Source organism: Eschrichtius robustus, chromosome 13 (genome assembly GCF_028021215.1).
Source record: "Eschrichtius robustus isolate mEscRob2 chromosome 13, mEscRob2.pri, whole genome shotgun sequence".
NCBI lineage: Eukaryota > Metazoa > Chordata > Mammalia > Artiodactyla > Eschrichtiidae > Eschrichtius > Eschrichtius robustus.
The window spans coordinates 2,107,817-2,128,988 of record NC_090836.1 but is presented as its reverse complement, the minus strand read 5'-3'; the positions used below and the strand labels follow the sequence as shown (position 1 = coordinate 2,128,988).

Below are 21,172 nucleotides of genomic sequence, written 5' to 3'. Positions count from 1 at the left end.
TTAAAGACTGCGTGTCATGTTCCAAGATGATGAGTATCCAAGGGTACTTTTGCTGCAGGGTCCTATTAAAGTCCATGGGGAAATGTTTCTTACCCACGTGAAAGTGAATGAGGTGCAGCATGTTGTCACTTTTCTGGTGCACCCCTTTGCCCTTTGCTCTCTCCCTCCTGCTTCCCCAGAGCTGCCTTGCAGACGGCTCTCCATTTGTCATAAGTACAGCTTGACATAAGAAACAGTGCCCTACATATCTTCAAGGTCCCTGTACATCATCTCAGAAAAGAGAAATTTGATATCACAGACAATTCCTTGATAAGTATTTTCTCTGCTCTCATTATATCCCGGAGGGAGGAACTGGCTTAGAAATGTGCATATATTACTAGGTGAAAATGTAAAGAGCCCAAATGCCCAGCAATGTGGGACTCGTTAAACATCTATTCAACTGAATACTATGCAGCCAGTTAAAATTAGGTTTTAGAATAATACTTAGTGACATGAAAAGAAATGTTCATAACGATGGTGATAGCTGAAATTTATTGGGTGTTGATTGTATGCCACGCACCTTTCTAAGAGCTTGTATTAACTTGGTTAATCCTAACAACAGTCTTATGGGGAGAAGGTATTGTTATTCTCATTTTAAAGGTGAGGAAGTTGAGGCTCCGAGCATTTGAGCAGCTTGCCCCAGCTGAGCTAGCTGGTAAGAGGCAGAACTAGAATTCAGGTCCAAGCACTTTGACCCTACACTTGCTCAGGCATCATTATGTGAAAAAATACCGAAGAAAAATCTCTCTCAACTTTTTTATGGAAGTAGACAAAATGTTTTAAATTCATCTAGAAAAGAAAATGTGTCAAAGATACCCAATCAGATTTTGGTAAAGCAGAATTGGTGGAGAAGGACAACATGTCCTACCAGATAATCAAAATATACCATAAGATAGAGCAATTTTAAAAATACCATATCGTAGCAGAAATAGAGAATAAATCAGAAAAGCATGCTACTTTTATGTTCATAGGGAAGAGGCTGAACAGGTGCACCGAAATATTAACAATGATTATCACTGGTTAGAGGGATTTACAGGTAATTTTTCTTTTTTTTCTTTTTGTGTTTTAGATTATCTACAGTGAACATTTTTGAATCATATAATATTATCAAATGTATTTTTAATGCTTTTAAAACTTCAGGTTTTAACAATATTGTTGTTTGATTTTATGCATAGTGTTTGTACCGTGCATTTTCTGAATTGCTTGCTCTGCAAAGGGAATTCTCTAAAATGTTTTATATGTATATATATATATATATTACATTCACCTGGGTTTTAAATTAACCAAGCACACAGAATTACCAATCCAGTCCTCCATTTTGGTGAACATGGAGAAGAGGCAGTGGGATAATAATCCTCTTCTGGTCTAGCTAGGGTTGAAGAGAAGGATTTCAGAATCTTCAACTCATTTCCAAAACCGGAATTGTTTATTGGTGGTGTAAAGAAAAGCTATTGAATTTTAATATATAGCTTCTGTCTGATCACCTTGCTGAACTTCATTGTAAATTGTAATCATTTTTCAATTGATTCTCTTGGATTTTCTAGGTATATAATCATTTCATTTACAGATAATGATAACTTTTCCCCCAGTATTTATGGTCTGTATGTTATATAACATCTCCCTCAAATGGAATAGTTGTTAAAAAGGGTGAGTAATTTTATGGTAACCTGGAAACATGGGTCCTATATATTGATATCACGAAGTGAAAAAATAGAGGTAGCAGAGTTCTATCCTATATGTAGTATAATCCAGTTTTTATTTTAAAAAATAAAAACAAGCACTGCAATAAAGTGCTTAATTTAGGGAGATTACTCCTCCCTCCAAAATTCCTGTGGAAATTTAGGTGCTTGTCTTAGCCTGCTTGGGCTGCCATAACAAAATACCATAGACTGAGTGACTTAAACAGCAAATTTATTTTCTCACCATTCTGGAGGCTGGGAAGTCCAAGATCAAGGTGCCAGCTGCCTTGGTTCCTGTGAGAGCCCTCTTCCTGGCTCACGGAGACCTCCTCCTCACTGTGTCCCCATGCGGCAGGGGGACTCATCTCCCCCTTCCTCTTCTTACAGGGCCACAGTCCCATCAGATTAGGGCCCCACCTTATGACCCCACTGAACCCTTACTTATCTCCTAAAGGCTGTCTGCAGACACAGTCGCGTTGGGGGTTAGGGCCTCGACATGAATTTTGAGGGGACCCAGTTCAGTCCGTAACAGTGTCTAAACTTTCTTCCCCCAATGTCCTCAGAAATCCTATGTTTAATTTATTTTATTTCAGGCAGGATTCGTTTTATCCTTTCTTAGGACATTCTTAAGGCCTTGTTACTTTGCAGTGTGTCACAGAAATTTTACCTAAATTTAACCTTGTGCATCATTTCCTCTTAGACACAAAATCGAATGAAGCTCATGGCCGACAATTATGAGGATGACCACTTCAGATCCTCCCATTCCAGTCAAACCAATCATAAACCCTCCCCAGACCAGGTAAGACTGCTTTTGATTGTCTTGTGAAAACCAGTATGCTTTTATTTTGATGTCTTTTGTACTAGCACATTACAGATTCTGGGGTACAAGTTAGAAAAATAAAAATAATCAGTTTCTGAAAACTTATTTTTTTTTAAACACAGAGTCAGTTTCTGTAGAGGAAGGTGGTACCTGATTCTGAATATTTTAAGAGGAGATACTCAGCAGATTTGAGGACACTGAAGAATCCTTGAGATGAGAAAAAAATTCAGTCTTCTCAGAGATACTCACTAATTTGTAACTTTCCTGCTTTTCTTATTTAAGAGACAGTGCCTCAGTAGAAAAACAAAACTTTCCCTGTAAGCTCAGTGAGGCACGCACAGTGCAGTGTAACGGTAACTATTGAATATTATTTAATTGCAAATTTTAAAATCTCTGCTCATCACCTAGTAGACGTGAAGATTGAAACTTAGTTTCTTCGCTCCCATTTCCTTGGTGGATCCCTCCATCTATGTCATTCTTAAATTGTTGCCTTCAACTTCTCATCGGTGCAAAAGAGGCAGTGTGATGAGTCAGCCTGAAGGGGAACCATATTCAATGCCAGTTTTTTTGGAAGAAGGAAACTCTCCCAAGATCTTGAATATGATGGATGGGGGAGAGTAGTGAACAGATTACCTCATATCCCATTGCCAAAAGTCAGATTTCAACATCTCCATCACACTCAATCTTAAAATATACAGCTGAGGGAGAAAAATAATAGTTAAGTAATTACATCCATATGACTAAAGAGTCAAGGAAAGCTCCCCCACTGAGCATCTCCTCCAAATGATAGCATAGCTTTGTCTTAGGAGAAGAAGAAGAAATATTGCAGGTGAAAGCAGCAATAATATGGAAAATGCAATTTTTTTCTAAGATTCAGAAGGTACAGTCATGGTTTGATGACATTTTCTTAGCCAGTTGAGGCAGGCCTTATATTTTAGAGGGAAAACAGTACAATCTTTGACACAGGCAGAATGGAGAACTGTCTGCCTTGATGTCAGCAGTCTGTCCCTGCCAAGACATCATTTTGCTTGTTCTGCCTGCTTCTTGATACCTGGAATTAAGTTTACGCCAGTGTATGTAAGATGAGTATTAGATCCTTTCCTTGAAACAGGTTTCGCTGATACACACAAGGAATTGGGTACCTCGCAGTAGTGGGAGGCAAACAGGAATGGGGAAAGGTTGAGGAAAAGGCAAAAAATAAAGAAAAGCCTCCCACTTGAGAATGTTGCCCAGATCCAGCAGTGGCTAGAGAGAGCGTCTCGGAGAGGTCAGAAGGCTGAAGTACAGTGACAAGCTAATTACGAGTCGGAGCCTGATGTTAAAAAGGGTCAGGAGATTAGAGACCGTTTGCTGCTGCTACAGTGTGCTTGTGTCTCTGTTTTGAATACTAACCAGCTCTTTTCGTTCCCACGCTGCTCTGGGGTCTCTGCCGTCCCGTAGGACGAGGAGGAGGGCATATGGGCATAGCCGTCCACGTGCTCCTAGGGCAGCCATTTGTTCAGCACGGTGAGAAACGGCTCTCCTTAACTACAGACATGCGTTCTGTTTGTTTGCCGTCACTTTTTTTCACACGATCATCTCACGTCTTGTTTCTCTGTAATTCACTAAATCCTTGGTGTGCTCTCTGCCTTCTCATTTCACCTGATTCCTGTGTGTATTGCTATGCTTCTGACATAGTGGGGTTTGGGGTTTGGGGTTTGGGGCTTTTTTTCTTGTTGTGTGTTAATAGTCACTTTTATAATTTCTTTCATGCATTTTTGGGAGAACTTCCAGGGCATGTAACTATTGATAAATTTCTCCTGTTGTTATTTTATTTATAAACTACCCTGTCTAGCATGATTTTACAGTGTCCTGGTAAGGTTTATAGTGACTTACATCAAACCGGAAATAGAAAATTGATCAGATACTCTGCCAGTAGGTTTGGGATATACTGTTTATGATAAGTTAAAGTATATAGCCTTAAAAAAACAAAAAAAAAAACCTGTACTGTGGACTAAAACCTTGAGTTTCTGTTTATAGAAGAACGTTCTGCATCCTCGGGGTCAGTCATTCTTCCCGAGTGCCTACCCTGGGCAACCCCTAGAGCCTGGGTATTACCCCAAACTGTCCTTATAAATAAAGAGGAATAAAGAAGCAAAAGAAGACTTTTTAAGAAGTCGGTCTACAGAGTTCTTTTTCCCTCTTTTATGGATTGCTGCTGTGTTAAACTGTTGCCAGGACACTGTCTAGATTCTCCTTTCCAGGCCAATTGGCTAGAAAATATAGTCCAGCTGTGTCAGTATCTCTCTTTGATCCGATGCCCTGGAGGTTTGACTGAGGAAATCCTTTCCTTAGAAAAAATAATAATTATGATGAGTAAGTTCACACATATTGGTGGCCTTGCACCCCTGGATTCACTGCCCGTGCTTTTTGGCGATCTCACTCTGCTGGAGTTGGTTCTTCCTGAAAAGTCTGTGTCTTGGTGTTACCCTCCTTAAAATGATGAGGGTCATGTAGACCTCTCGCTGCAAACACAGCCGAGGAGAACAATGAGGTAAGTTGTGGAAAGAGGCGGGCACTGTGAAGACGGGAAACTTTGCACGTGGCTTTATCCTGAGGCTGTGAAAGAAGCTGAAATGCGTGATGCCAACCACAAAGCTCTTTGAGTCTCTATTCCTGCCCTGCAAAGAGGTTCATCCGTACCGTTTTTCTAGATTCCACATACGTGCATTAATATACAGTATTTGTTCTTCTCTTTCTGACTTACTTCACTCTGTATGACAGACTCTAGGTCCGTCTGCACAGAAGTAGAGGACGAGGACGGGCGTGTGGACACAGTGGGTGGGGAAGGGGGTGTGGGATGAATTGGGAGATTAGGATTGACGTAAATACACTACCATGTGTAAAACAGATAGCTAGTGGGAACCTGCTGTATAGCACGGGGAGCTCAGCTTGGTGCTCAGTGGTGACCTAGATGGGTGGGATGGGGGGCGTGGGAGGGAGGTCCAAGGGGGAGGGGATATATGTATACCTATAGCTGATTCACTTCGTTGTGCAGCAGAAACTAACGCAACGATTATACTCCAATTTAAAAAAAAAGCTCTTTGAACCCTGCACGCCAGACAAAGCTGAAGCTGAGAAAGTCTGTGTGCTAATTCTCTTTATCTACACTACACCCTACGGAGGGTGGGTGGAGTTGGTCATCGTGGAGCCTGTGGGGGCCACGCAGGAGTTGAATGTAGTTCAGCAGGCTCCTCCCCCAAAGTGAAGCTGCCTTGTCTGTTCTGGCAGAACACAGGAGCTTCTGTGCAGGCCTTAGCAGGAAGCCCAGCCCTGTTGGTGTCATAGGAAACACGGCCCATAGGTAACCTCACCAGGAGACTGAGAAATGAGCCACCTTCACATGACCTTGTTCCTGAGTCTCCGTTCTCCTTTCTCTTCTCCCACAATAGAATCTAACTCCTAACAAGTGTTCAAATGCTACCGATTTTTTTTTAAATTATTGCACTACTGATCTTACTGCACTAAAATATTAACAGTCATTGGTTTAACAAAGTGCAGTTGCAATTAGCTGGCCACAGCTCGAGTTTCTATGGTAGAGTATTTCAAGTTTTCTAAAATATGCTGTGAATATAATTATATTATAAAGGTTTTACCTAAAGAAATGCATGAGTGATCCCTAAAACATTGCCCAAGTCTTGACTTGCTATCCACCTTACTTGCTAATTCTACAGAGAACAGATTTTCTTAACAAAATTTCAAGCTTTTGAAGTTGATGATTTGCCTTATCAAACTTAAGAACATAAATAATGTTTTGTGTGTAAAAATTTTTTAAAACACCATGTGTACCAGCAAAGTATGAGCCTTACTAGATGTAATCATTTCTCAGACTTATGCTTTATGGCCCAGAAAATGATCATCTTGGTGAACTTACCATGTGCTCTTGAAAAGAATGATATTCTTTAGTTATTGCATATAGTGTTCTATAAATATTGATAGGTCTAGGTGGCTGACAGGGTTATTCATATCTTCTATGACTTTACTAAAAATTGCCGGGGGGGTGGGGGGCAGTCTATTAAATGCTGAGAGAGGAGTATTAAAATCTCCAGGTATAATTGGAGTTACTCTATTTGTCCTTTGAATTCTCAATTTTTGCTTCATGTATTTTGAAGCTGTGTTATTATTTGCACACCCATTTTTGATTGTTGTATACTCTTGATAAACTGACCTCCTTGTCATTATGAAATATCCCTCTTTATTTTCCAGGAATATTCTTTGTCTTCAAATCTACTTTATTAGTCTTAAGTCAACAAGGAGCAGTGTAAACTAACACGAAAAGTCACTCTGTCTTGTCTGGCAATAACAGGCATTCAATTAATACTTATTGAATATTGACTTTCTAGTGTTTTCTGGAGAGCAAATTGCCAGATAACATCATTTCCTTTATATGTAAAAGTATATGTTTCTTTTTTATGCTGTTATTTTAGACATCTCGTAGAGCAGCAGTCCCCATGGCACCCCATGGTTTCGTGGAAGACAGTTTTTCCCCGGACCAGGGGTTGGGGGGTGGGGGGATGGTTTCGGGATGATTCAAGCACATTACATTTATTGTGCACTTTATTATTATTTCTATTATTTATTTCTACTTTATTGTTATTTCTGTTATTATTACATTGTGATATATAATGAAATAATTATACAACTCACCATAATGCAGAATCCGTGGGAGCTTGTTTTCACTTGCCACTCACTGATAGGGTTTTGATATGAGTCTGCAAGCAATTGATTTATTATGGTCTCTGTGCAGTCAAACCTCTCTGCTAATGATAATCTGGATTTGCAGCCGCTCCCCAGCTCTAACATCACCACTTCAGCTCTACCTCAGGTCATCAGGCATTAGATTCTCATAAGGAGCACGCGACCTAGATCCCTCGCATGCGCAGTTCACAGTAGGGTTCGCTCTCCTATGAGAATCTAATGGCTGCCGCTGATCTGACCCGAGGCGGAGCTCAGGCGGTAATGCGAGCGATGGGGAGCGACTGTAAATACAGATGAAGCTTCGCTCGCTTGCCCGCCGCTCCTCTCCTGCTGTGCAGCGCGATTCCTAACAGGCCATGACCAGTAGCGGTCCGTGGCCTGGGGATTGGGGACCCCTGTCATAGAGGATGAGATGCTATGGATAAAAAGTATTTACTTTAGGAAGTTAGTAACCTCCCAGGTTAACTGTGCATTGGCCCTAGCCTTGTGATATTTAACACTGAAGGAAGAAAAAGAAAAAGAACCTTATAATGCTATAATGAGGAGGTACTCTGAGTTAAATCATAGGAGAAAATAATAATCTGGTTGCACACACAGTGTAGAATGGTTTCAGTAGAAAGGTAATGGAAGAATGGGAGCTTTACAAGCACCTGACTTTAATGATCTTTGCCTACATTTTGACTATTCTCCTGACGTTTATTTAAACCAAAGCTCATTCTCTACATAGCAACCCCCTCCCCCCCATTTTCTTGAGATATAAGTGACAAATAGCATTGTATTAATCCAAGGTGCACAACATAATGATTTGGTAGATGTATATATTGCCAAATGATCACCACAGTAAGTTTAGTTAACATCTATCACCTCACATAATTACAGTTTTTTTTCTTGTGATGAGAACTTTAAGGTCTACTCTTTTAATAACTTTCAGATATACAATAGACACCATGCCTTATATCCCCAGGGCATATTTATCATATAACTGGAAGTTTACACCTTTTGACCCCCTCAACCGTTTTACCCACCCCCAAACCCCACCACAGGCAACTGCCAAATCTGTTCTCTGTATCTATGAGTTTGGTTTTTCTAGGTTCCACATGTAAGTGAGATTGTAGAGTATTTGTCTTTTTCTTTGTCTGACTTATTTCACTAAGCATAATACCCTCAAGGTCCATCCATGTTGTCACAAATGGTAGGATTTTCTTCTTTTTTATTGGCTGAATAATATTACTGTGTGTGTGTGTGTGTGTGTACAGTTGGCCCTTGAACAACACAGGTTTGAACTGCACAGGTCCACTTATACACAGATTTTTTTTTTTGCAATAGTAAATAGTATAGTACTACACAATCAAGAGTTGGTTGAATCTGCAGTTATGGAACGATGGATACAGAGGCACCACAGAACAAAAGGCCAACTATAAGTTACACACAGATTTTTGACTCTTCAGAGGGTCAGTGCCCCTAACCCCTGCATGGTTCAAGGGTAACTGTATATACACCACATTTTTCTTTATCCATCAGTGGACAGTTAGGTTGTCTGTGTGTCTTCGCTATTATAAATAACACTGCAAGGAACACAGGCGTGCAGATATCTTTTCAAGATAGTGATTTTATTTCCTTTGGATATATACTCAGAAGTGGAATTGCAGGATCATATGGTAGTTCTATTTTGAATTTTTTGAGGAATCTCCATGCTGTTTTCCATAGTGGCTGCATCAATTTACACTCCCACCAACAGTGCATAAGGGTTCCCTTTTCTCCACATCCTCACCAACACTTATCACTTGTCTTTTTGGTAGTAACCAACAAGTGTGAGGTGATATTTCATTGTGGTTTTGATTTGCGTTTCCCTGATGATTAGTTATGTTGAGTGCCTTTTCACGTACCTGTTGGCCATCTGTATGTCTTTTTAGAAAAACGTCTATTTAGATCTTCTGCCCACTTTTAGGTGAATTTTTTGCTATTGAGTTGTATGACTTCTTTATAAATTTTGGATATTAGCCCCTTATCAGATATATGATTTGCAAATATTTTCTCCCATTCACTAGGTTGTCTTCATTTTGTTGATGGTTTCCTTTGCTGTGAAGAAGCTTTTTAGTTTGATGTAGTCCCACTAGTTTATTTTTGCTTTTGTTGCTTGTGCTTTTGGTGTCAGATTCAAAAATTCATCCCCAAGATCTATGTCAAGGAGCTTACCACCTATGTTTTCTTATAGGAGTTTTATGGTTTCAGGTCTCACATTCAAGGCTTTCATCCTTTTTGAGTTAATTTTTGTGTATGGTGTAAGATTTTGGTCCAGTTTTATTCTTTTGCATGTAACTGTCCAGTTTTCCAGTACCATTTATTGAAGAGACTGTCCTTTCCCCATTGTATATTCTTGGCTCCTTTGTCATAAATTAATTGACCAATATATCCATGGGTTTATTTCTGGGCTCTCTATTCTGTTCCATTGATCTATATGTCTCTTTTTATGCCAGTACCATACTGTTTTAATTACTATAGCTTTGAAATATATTTGAAATCAGGGAGCATAATGCCTCCAGCTTTGTTCTTCTTTCTCAAGATTTCTTTGGCTATTTGGGGGTCTTTTATGGTTTCATACAAATTTTAGGATTCTTTGTTCTATTTCTGTGAAAAATGCCATTGGAATTTTGATAGGGATTGCACTGAATCTGTATATTGCTTTGGGTAGTATGAAGATTTTAACAGTATTAATTCCTTAAATCCATGAGCACAGACTATCCATTTATTTGTGTCTTCTTCAATTTCTTTTGTCAGTGTCTTACAGTTTTCAAGGAACAGGTCTTTTACCTCCTTGGTTACATTTATTCCTAGGTATTTTATTCTTTCTGATACAATTGTAAATGAGATTGTTTTCTTAATTTCTCTTTTTGATAGTGTGTTATTAGTGTATAGCAATGCAACTGATTTTGTGTATTAATTTTGTATCCTGCAATATTACTGAATTCTTTTATAAGTTCTAACAGTTTTTTGACAGAGTCTTTACGGTTTTCTGCATATAATATCATGTCATCTGCAAACAGTGATAGTTTTACTTCTTCCATTTCTATTTGGATGCCTTTTATTTCTTTTTCTTGTCTAACTGCTCTGGCTAGGACTCCCAATACCATGTTGAATAAGAGTGGTGAGAGTGGGCATCTTTGTCTTGCTCCTGATCTTAGAGGAAAAGCTCTCAGCTTTTCACCATTGAGTATTATGTTAGCTGTGGACTTGTCATTATATGGCCTTTTCTATGTTGAGGAATGTTCCCTCTGTTTCTGCTTTGTTGAGATTTTTTTTTTTTTAATAAGTGGATGTTAAATTTTGTCAGATGCTTTTTCTGCACCTATTGAGATGATTATGTGATTTTTGTCCTTCATTTTGTTAATGTGGTATGTCACATTGATTGATTTGCAGGTGTTGAACCATCCTTGCATCCCTGGAATAAACCCCGCTTGATCATGGTATATGATCCTTTTAATGTATTGTTGAATTTGGTTTGCTAATATTTTGTTGAGAATTTTTCCATCTATGTTCATCAGAGATATTGGCATGTAATTTTCTTTTCTTGTGGCATCTTTTTCTGGTTTTGGTATCAGGTAATGCTGGCATTGTAAAATGAATTTGGAAGAGTTCTCTCCTCTTATATTTTTTTGGAAGAGTTTTTTAAAAGATTGGTGTTAATTCTTTAAATGTTTGGTAGAATTCACTAATGAAACCAGCTGGTCCTCAGCTTTTCTTTCTTGGGAGGTTTTTAATTACTGATTCGGTTCCCTTACTTGTTATTGGTCTGTTCAAATTTTCTATTTCTTCATGATTCAGTCTTGGTACGTTGTATGTTTCTAGGAATTAATCCAGTCCTTCTAGGCTGTCCAAATTGTTGGCATTGGCATATAGCTGTTCGTCGTAGCCTCATGATTCTTTGTATTTGTCTGGTATCAGTTGTAATGTCTCCTCTTTCGTTTCTGATTTTATTTATCTTGTCTCTTTTATTTTCCCCTATCACGTCCTACCTGTGAAACTGACAAAGCATGTTTTCTCCTGTGTCCCCTGTACGGCAGTTATATTACTTTATGGTAGTTTAGTTTGGTGGTAATAGCGTGCTTTGGCTCCAGATCTGATTTGAGTCCAGCTCGGTAGCTGTGTAATTTCCCACAAGTCACTCAACCTGTTCTCTAAGCATCAGGTTCCTCATTTGTTAAATGGCAGTAATAAAACCTATAGTGAAGGTTCTTGGAAGGATTACATGTAATAATGTGTTCAGTGCACTTAGCCCTCTGCCTGGCACACAGGAAGTGCTCAGTAAAGGACTGTGTGACATTGATAGTGATTGTGGTAAAAATCCTCAGATATTTACAAGATCCTTTGGTGCTCCTCTTCACTTTATAGATTTCTCCTCTCTCCTAATATAGTAACATTCCTCCCATTGCACAAGTAACCCACAATCCTAGTAATTAATTTTTCCTGCAGCAAAAGAAATGTCTTCTTTACTGAATCGTCAATGATGTCACCAGTACTGCCTGAGCAACAGTGTAGACGCCTCTCCCAGGTATCTGTGCAGGAGGTCAGCCACAGACGTTGTCAGACCTAATCACCTTTAAGAAGCACCCTGCCACCCTTGGCGGCAGGTGACACTTTCTTCTGAAGTTTTCTGACCTGAGGGTTATTTTCAGGCCGTAGAAAGAAGCAGGAGCACCACCCCTGCGCAGTGGCTGTAAGTGATTCTTGACAGGCTTGGTGATCACATGAGCTCAGTGAGGCAGGGACCTCTTCTTAGGCCACGTGAGTGAGTTGTGAGTAATCTGGGGGAGAGACCTTTCTCTCAATGTATTTTTAAGACAGAGTTTACAGTGTTCCACAGGTACATCCTACATTTTTGTAGTTTCTGCTGAATGATTTAAGGTGACATTGTCCTGTGACTCACTTGATGTATTTCTTAGACTGAAAATTGCAGTGTTTTAAACATCTCTGGAACATAAGCTCTCAGACGCATGGGTTCTTACCTTAACAATTACCAGCATTTGACTAATAAGGAAGTGCCGTCTTCCTCCTGTTTGTGGTATCATTCGTGACTCAGACGTTCCTCCTGGACAATAAAAATATCCTTGTACTTCATGCAAAATAAAATTCTTCACATCCTAATTGTTTTTCACAGTCCTCTGAAAATGGGGGGACCCTACGGAGCTCAATAAATAGTTTTTGAAATAAAAAACTGGTGAGCTTTTACCCTAAAGAAAAGTTGCATGTATTTTATTTAAAGTTTTATGCATTTGTAGTAGATATTGTAATCTTTTAATTTGCCCTGTACCCTAACGGGTTACCCTGTGGTCTGACGTGGTTATGACGTGGACTGCCGGTTTCCCAGTCCACCTTCTAGAATACATGGTCAGGTTTATCAGCCACCCCTCAGGTAACATGTGGCGGGACCCCTTTTAATACCAGTTTTGGAAGATAGGCCTAACACTTGCCTATTATATCACATTTTTATTTTATAGAGTTATGTTTTGGAGGATATGATTTGACTCACATTTTATCTGAACTATTTAACAACAGTCTTGTTACAATAGGGTTCTTCAGTATTTCTTTCATTAACTTGTCCTCAGCTTCTCCCTAATTTGTTATTTTCTCTACATTCTCTCTGTCTTAGGGTTACTATCTGTTTTGGGTTAAAGGAATATTTTCTTGGACACAAAAATGCATCATCAACCAAAACAAAAAAGCTGTTCTCCCTTGATGTGTCTGCCTCCTTCTTCCTGATCCTGGGATGACGAGACTAAAGTTTCCAGCTGGATCTGTCAGTCAGCATTTCTGGGATAAATTAAGTGAGCACACTTGATTGAGGTGTAGCTGGACTGTATCACTGTCTTCCTATTATCCTAGGAGATCAAAGCTGAGCACAAATAGAGGCTTAGTCTTTAAAATATTCAAAACAGATGGCTAGTTCTTTGCGGTGAAAATTCAGGTTTTAAGGCAAACCACTTGTTAGCAAGACTTCATTTCTTTTCATTGAAAGATAGTCAACACTGAACATATACCTCTCTCTCTTCTTCAAGACTAGAATCACACACTTTCTGCATGAGGAGGGATTTGGCAAACCCCAAAAGCTGTTACACTGTCTGGGTTCCTTTTCATGTGAATATAAAATAAGTTATTCAGATTTTTCTTTTGGCATTTTGGGTATTAAATGAAAAAATCTTAAATGTTTAAATTCTCATAGTCATTTTGTTGGTGGGTCACTATTTGAAATCTAGTATTCACACTGTTACATCCTCCAGACTTGAACCGGAGTGTTTATCCCTGACTTCATATTTTTACAAACTAAAATGCACATTCTCCACAGTCTATTACTGACACCTGGGTCCTGAGGTCATACAGAATAAGTCCGTAAGTGCGGTTTGAAGTTTTTATCGTTTGGGTTAAAACTGACTGAAATGAGAAAATTAACTCAAAAATATTTATTGGGAGTCTCCTATGTACCTACACTGCACTAGGTACATGGGTTGAAATACATGTTTCAAGACTGTAAAAACAAATACTAAAGGACAGATTTTCTCCAACAGAAAAAATTGTACGAGGTGCCATAGGAAAACCCAGGTCTGCACCAGAGACTCAAGGGCTCACGGAGGAGGTGACACTTGTGCCGCATCTTGAAGGAGCAGCAGGCGATTGCCAAGCAGATACACTGTAAATCTGTTGAACTCTCAGTAGCTCCCTGTGGTTACTGCTTAGGGTGTGAACTAATTCTCTATTGCTGCATAACGCATTACCCCAAAACTTGGCAGCATTGAAAGCAATACACCCCTGTGAGGTCAGTGGTTTCTGCAGGTCATGAATTCGGAAGCAGCTTGGCTGGGTAGCTCTTGCATGAGTGTCTCCGGGGTTGCAGTCAGGATGTCAGCTGGGTCTGTAGTTGTCCAAAGCTTGGTGGGGACGGAGCATCCGTTCCAGGATGCTCACCCACAGCTCATAGCGGCAGGAACCTTCAGTTCCTCACCATCCGGACCCAAAATGAGTGATTCAAGAGAAGGGAGCAAGGAGGAAGCCACAGCGACTTTTATGACCCATTATCAGAAGTCACACACCACCACCTGTACTGTGTTCTGTTCCTTCAGCGCAAGGCACTGAGACCATCTGCGCTGAATGGGCCAGAGCGTCTCAGGCTTTACTTTTTGAGGGGAGGCGTGTCAAAGCACGTGTGGACTTAGTGCCAACCTCCACAGGTGTTGGGGCAGGGTGACAAGCCACATGGCTGGTGCCGCCAGCGTGGGTGGATCACGATGACCTTTGTGTGCCGTGGCGACCTGTGGAGGGTGGCCAGGAGGGATGTCAGAGCTTCTGGCTCTGTCCTGGAGGAGGCCATGCGGCCTGGATGCCGCGGCGATGGAAGGGATGGAGGATCGCCCGTGTGCTCATCACCGGGAAGCTTGGTTCTCAGAAACGTCCCAGACAGAGAACACAGCCCGAAAGCCCCACTGTGGTTCAGAAAGGTAACTTGCCTACAGGCGCTGTTCACATAAACAGCCCTGCACAAGCCCACGTGTTCCACGGTGGCTGTGGCGCTTGGACGCCGAGTGACTTCGGTCCAGCCACATTCACGGCCCGGGTCACCTCCCCGGGCATTGAATTTTTCATTTAGAAAGTGGGGCAAGGAGGCAGGTGTCGATGACCTCGATGATCGCTAAAATAACTTTCTCTGTGCTCAGAACTTAGTGTTTTATCCTTGTTTAACCTTGAGAATGTTTGACTCAATAGAAACATTTAATCTGTTCACAAACATCTAAATCAGGTTATACCAATGTCAAGGGATTTTCACTGAATATTTGCTGGAGCTGAAACTAAGGTAATGCAGTTTCTTTATCAGTTTTCCATGCATGCGGTTGAAAATGTCCATCTTTTTCCATATTCTTATTTTACTGAATCATTTTAGTATCAATTCTTTGCCATATTTAAACTTTATAATGACTTTATTTATCAATCAGGAATTTTGTCCAGATCAAATTTTACTAATTAGAACTTTCTGCAACTGTGAATTTTCTTTTTATGCCCATTGCCAATTCCAGTTTTCTATTTAGCCAATGTTTTGTTTTGTGTTGCTATTACTATTAATACAAGTACTATTCATTGTGAATTGAATTTTTTTGAACAGTAATTATTATTTATTTCTTAAGTAATCTGTAAGAAAATTATAAGCATTTCCTCCCTAATATTATAGTTACCCTGTTATCTGGAATAGGTCTACTGTAGAGATTGGCAAACCTTTTTATAAAGGTCCAGATAGTAAATGTTTTATACTTTGTGAACTTTACTCTTTGTCAAAACTATTCGGCTCTGCTCTTGCAGTGGGAAAGCAGCCTCAGACAATATGTAAATGAGTGAAGGTTAATATGACTATGATTAATATAACTTTATTCATGGGCTCTGAAATTTGATTTTCAGATAATCTCCACATGTCACCAAATACCCTTTTGATTTTTTTTCCAACCATTTGAAAAACCATTCTTAGTGATAGACTGTACAAAAGCAGGCAGTGATGCTGGATTTGGTCCATGGACTGTCATTTATTTACCGACCTCTGGTCTATTGTGTTGCTTTTCCAGTTCTTCTTTGTGCTTCTCATCTCTTCATGTGGCATTTTGTAGCCATCTGGTCATTGGTGGAGCTCAGTGCAAATGATAGGGTTAAGGTGTCCTCGGGGTCAGAATGTCAGCTGGAGTTATCAAGAGTACCTTGCATTTTACATGTGCTCAAATCCTCACACGGATGAGAATTGTCATTCCCATTTTACAGATGGTAAAACAGGTTCTTGGAAATAATAATGGTGAATAATTATTGAAGAAGCTTACCATGTGATGGACACGTGGATTATTACAGTCTCATAAAGTATACTATCCTCAGAGTAATTTGTCCCAGGTCTCATAGCTAGAAGGTTGCAGGCCCCAGGGGTAAGCCAGTCTGTCTCCAGAGCCCATGCTGTTAACTGCTTTGTGGCTTTGCAGTGTTTCACAGAGTCATCAATGCAGTGCAAAGATATTGTAGCACACAACATGAGTGATAAAAATCTGTCTCTGGCAAGGGTAGCCTCTGGGTAAAAAAGCCTTTTTTCACCACAGTTTCTGAAACTAGATGCCCAGTAATTAACATAATCACCAGCCAAGGGCCTGCATGCATATGGCTGCGGTGTTTGAATGGTCGTGTTAATGGCCGTGGCCGTTGCCCTGGCCACAGCCAGTCACATTGCCTTCCCTGGCACTAAAGAGTGACACCACTGTGTCTGCTTAACATGTGGTGCTGTAAGGTGTGAGATGCCACAGCTGCTCTTGCCAGAGAAGTGTTCAAGTAGATAAAATTCCTAGTTAAGATCGTGAGATGCTGAGGACCACTTCAGTGAATTCCATGGCTAGTTAAAAATTTTCCATGAGGGAAGCAACTAACCTAATCATAGGTAAGAGAAGCAGCTGGGCAAACAACCGTGCTTCCCTGGAACATACAAGTCGTCGTTGATGCAAGAGATGCTACGATGCAGGAGTGCCAGTTCAGAGGAGCCTGGGCCCTCCCAGTCAGACCACATTCCGTGTGTGTGTGCGCGCGCCCTCCCAGTCAGACCACATTCCGTGTGTGTGTGCGCGCGCGCCCTCCCAGTCAGACCACATTCCGTGTTGTGTGCGTGCGCGCCCTCCCAGTCAGACCACATTCCGTGTGTGTGTGTGTGCGCACGCCCTCCCAGTCAGACCACATTCCGTGTGTGTGTGTGCGCGCGCGCCCTCCCAGTCAGACCACATTCCGTGTGTGTGTGTGTGCGCGCGCCCTCCCAGTCAGACCACATTCCGTGTGTGTGCGCGCGCCCTCCCAGTCAGACCACATTGTGTGTGTGTGTGTGCGCACGCCCTCCCAGTCAGACCACATTCCGTGTGTGTGTGTGCGCGCCCTCCCAGTCAGACCACATTCCGTGTGTGTGTGTGCACGCGCCCTCCCAGTCAGACCACATTCCGTGTGTGTGCGCGCACCCTCCCAGTCAGACCACATTCTGTGTGTGTGCGCGCACCCTCCCAGTCAGACCACATTCCGTGTGTGTGCGCGCCCTCCCAGTCAGACCACATTCCGTGTGTGTGTGCGCGCGCGCCCTCCCAGTCAGACCACATTCCGTGTGTGTGTGTGCACGCGCCCTCCCAGTCAGACCACATTCCGTGTGTGTGTGCGCACACGCGCACATGAACATACGCGTGTGTCTTAACACGTGAGCCTGTTGCTTTATTCTCGTGCACAGAAATGTATGATCATTGAGATAGGCATGGTAGTGGAGTCAGGGAAAGCTGAAAACCTCCAGGTGCACAGAACGTGCAGCACTGGACTCACAGGATAGTCTGAAACACACGTGCCCACTATAGGATGACTCTGCACTGTTCTTTGAAATGGCACATCTGGGAAATGATATGTGGACGGCTTGCTAGACAAATGACAGAAATGTATCAGACCAAGTGTCATGAGCTTTTACTGCTTAGATGAATAAGATGGCAGAGACTTTGCTCCCCATATTTCTATTTCTTGTCAGCAGTAGCATCTCATATATAAGAAGGTTATAGCTGCTAGAGCCCGCAAGGCAACTGAGTATGAAGAATCCCCCAAAACTGTGTGATGCATACATTTGGGCAGTGTGCTTAAAGCACAGAGAGAGCTTTTCCTCCTGTTCGTTGCTGTTCAAGTCCACAACACCAAAAGTATACTCCCTGGAAGGAAACCAGGGAAAGCACTAATAACATGGACAGATTAACATGGTGAAGAAAGGTGTTTCTGCGTTCTCCTCTCCCTTTTCTTCTTTGCTTGCTTTCTAGAGTTGGGAGTTTCTGTTTCACTTGTCCGTTGTTTTCTGTTTTCTAAACACCCATAAAGTGTTAGGTCCTCTGATTCTATCAGAAACATGGTCTCTATCCTTTGTATTCCCTCACTAAAATTGCTACAAAATTTGGATGTGGGTCCATGTGCATGATAGGTTTTTTATGAGTACTAAAAGGTGGGGCTAGAGCCTGGTAGGTAAAACCAATATGAAGATTCTGCACAAACTTAACTTTTTTCCCCCGCTATCAGGTCACTTTACAACTATACCAGAAGCTGCTTATTCTTTGTTACATCAGGTAGCCTCACATGCTTCAGTCTAGATGTACCCCCATTTCTGGTTCCTTGGAACTTTTCCCTTGGACTGCCCGCACCCCATTTTTTTACTTGCCGTACTCTGCAGTTTTTCCCTCAGGGTCTCTCGGCTCAATTGGAATGTGCGGGTTTGCTCTTTCTCACCATTCCATATCTCGCATCCCAGTGGGACCGCCCTGCTCTGACCCTGCACTTCAGAATTGATCTTCAGTCAGCACTTACTGAGCCCTGTGTTGGATCAGGGGGATCCGGGGAATCAGGGCACAGGGGCCCTTCTTCCGGAGAAGGGCTTGGAGTGCCCCAGATTATTTAATCTTGAATTACCCTGGCTGTTACCTTATATAATATCAGCCACAATTTGTAGGACTTCTGGTATTTCTGAGCTGAACCTCTTTTGTCATAGTCACTGTTATATCCTCCAGTAATAAAGCTTTGCTTAAACCTCAGCAACTAGAAACATTGAAATGGTGATGTCTATCAGAGTTTGTGTCACGCTAAGGAATTTTAACTTTCAGAAGTAGGGGGAGGAGAGGTTAATTCAGTGATTGTGTGGAGGTTTTATTCCCAAATAAAGAAAATGGGTAGAGAAAAACAGTCTTCCTAATTTTTGTTTTTCCCAAATCTTTTTCTTCCACCCAAAGCCTGGATTACTCCCAAGGTGGAAGGGGTGATGTCTGGAAATCGTTAATCCATGGGTTTTGTTCATGGTGTATAAAATTTTCAGAAGGAATTTGCTTTTGCAATATGATTTCCTGATTGACTGTGGCAGACATAAATCCAGCAAGGACAGCTCTGTCAGAGCAGCCAAGATCCCTCTTAGATTCTCAGATATATGACAGTTCTGGTGTGTGTGTGTGTGGAGTGGAAATGAAGATTCTTCATGTGGGTGGGTCAGGAGGAGAGATGGAGAAGGGGGGCGTGGGCACAAGCAGAGCAGCGGGTGGAGGTGGGGGCGCACCAGGCCAGCCCCCAGAACCCAGCACTAGTTCAGCCCGGAGTGAGTGGAGATGCCCTTGGTGCCCCCTGCCCTGGTACTGGTTTCTGTTCTTGAAGGGCTCTTTTATGATATTCTGAAACATTTCCATCCTCCCAGTTAAGCAGAGTGCTAAGCTATCCTAAAGCTGAATTCCGGGCTAAGGGCCATTTTGCACAGATCTTTCTTCCCATCCTGCCGGCCTCCTCTCGCCACTGCAGGTGTATACATGTGCCTCCTTATACACACTGACTCACAGGTGTTTCAGCCTGTCACAGGTCATGTCCTGGCTGTTTCTGACTTCAGCATTAAGAGATTCAATTCCTGTGTGTAGCCTGTCTTTCTCTCGTAGCACAGATACCCGTCTCTGATGTGTACACACAGCTACAGGTACATGTCTATCTTCCCCTGCCTTCCAGGTGATAGGGAATCCCTCCCTCCCACCTATACCCCCAAGGCCAGGTTCCTGTGAGGCGCTGTGTGATGAGAAGCCAAAGCCTGCGGACACACAGTGACTCTCTGGAGCTGCAGCCGTCGCAAGCTTTCAGCTGGAGACGCTGCGTGTCTGCAGTCTGTGCTATGGGATGTGATGCTGGAGCTGCAGTCATGCTGTGACTAATGGCCAGTTGTCCGTGTCTGCTCCTCCAGCTTCTCTGTGTGTACACGCACACACACCTGCTTTTAACCCAGCCTTGAAATAACTGCCAATCACAGGGGAGTCTCCTCCAGAGACTGGCCTCCGCTTGGGAGCCCTTGTACAGATAAGCTATCAAATCTCCTAGTCACCAGATAAGCGTACTTGGCTCTTTGCTCCTCTGTCTTCCTGTGGCCCTCAAGGCGGAGCGATTGGGTGGGCTCCCTGTAATCTAGACTCGCATCCTTGGTTACTTATCGAGATCCTAGCCAGGTCAGGAGGTTCCTTTTGTGCACCCGGCACAGCTCGGGTTGGCCTTCCTTCTACTCCCAGTGGCTAGAGAGAGAAGAAAATGAACTGTCCTGATAAGGTCATTACTGTGTTCCACACAGGAGGCAACAAGCATGTTACTGCTTTTCACATCCATCCCTCTGTCTTGTGAAGGTGTAATAATGCTGAGAAGTGCTTGACTGCAGCACTAGCGCAGCAGGAGCCCTTCAGGCGCCGGAGCTCAGAGGACCAGGCAGAGCAGGTGTCGTCAGCCGCAGCATGAGGGTGTGTGCACGGGCACGGGAGGGTGGAGGCCACCGTTTTCGCCTGTGGCCAACTGCCTACCTGGTTTTTCCTTTGAAATTCAGCATCAGCCTTCAGTTGCCTGGCCTGTTCACAAAGTGTGAACCTCTCTTCTGCCTCTTTTGCCTTATTTTCTTTCCCATGCCCAGACTTTTTTCCCCATAATTTGTAATTCATTAGTGTATAGCCCTGGAACTTTACTGCACTGTGGAGAAGTCCTGTAAAATATATACACACATACACACACAAATATTTAACCCACTGCATTGTTTACTAAAGTACAGTCAATGATTTATTGTGGAAAGGCAAGCCTCAAACCAAGAAATAAATCGAAGGTGCTTTCCCATCTCTATTGAAAGAGCGGGGAAGAAGAGCTGCGGGACACACGCCACTGGCATCTCTTAGTCTAGTCGCTCTGATAGTCACCTCCCTGTGCCTCGTCTGCCCACCCCCCAGGGTGCACACTATGCGTCCCTTCCTGTCCCCTCCACTAGTCAGCGTGTGTTGGCTTCGGTGCCTCATGCAGCATTTTCTCCACTTACTGCCCATTGATGTGCACTGTCTTCGTCTGT

General features: G+C 42.2%; 1 protein-coding gene across 5 annotated transcripts in view; it reads left to right on the top strand.

Moving 5' to 3' along the window:
- Window positions 1-21,172, top strand: part of ERC1 (ELKS/RAB6-interacting/CAST family member 1) — a 420,180-nt gene that overhangs the window by 358,147 nt on the left and 40,861 nt on the right. For all 5 annotated transcript variants that reach the window (XM_068560632.1, XM_068560635.1, XM_068560636.1 and 2 more), the window contains one exon: window positions 2,419-2,517. In XM_068560632.1, the coding sequence (XP_068416733.1) occupies window positions 2,419-2,517 (99 nt within the window). The remainder of the gene's footprint in view (window positions 1-2,418; window positions 2,518-21,172) is intronic.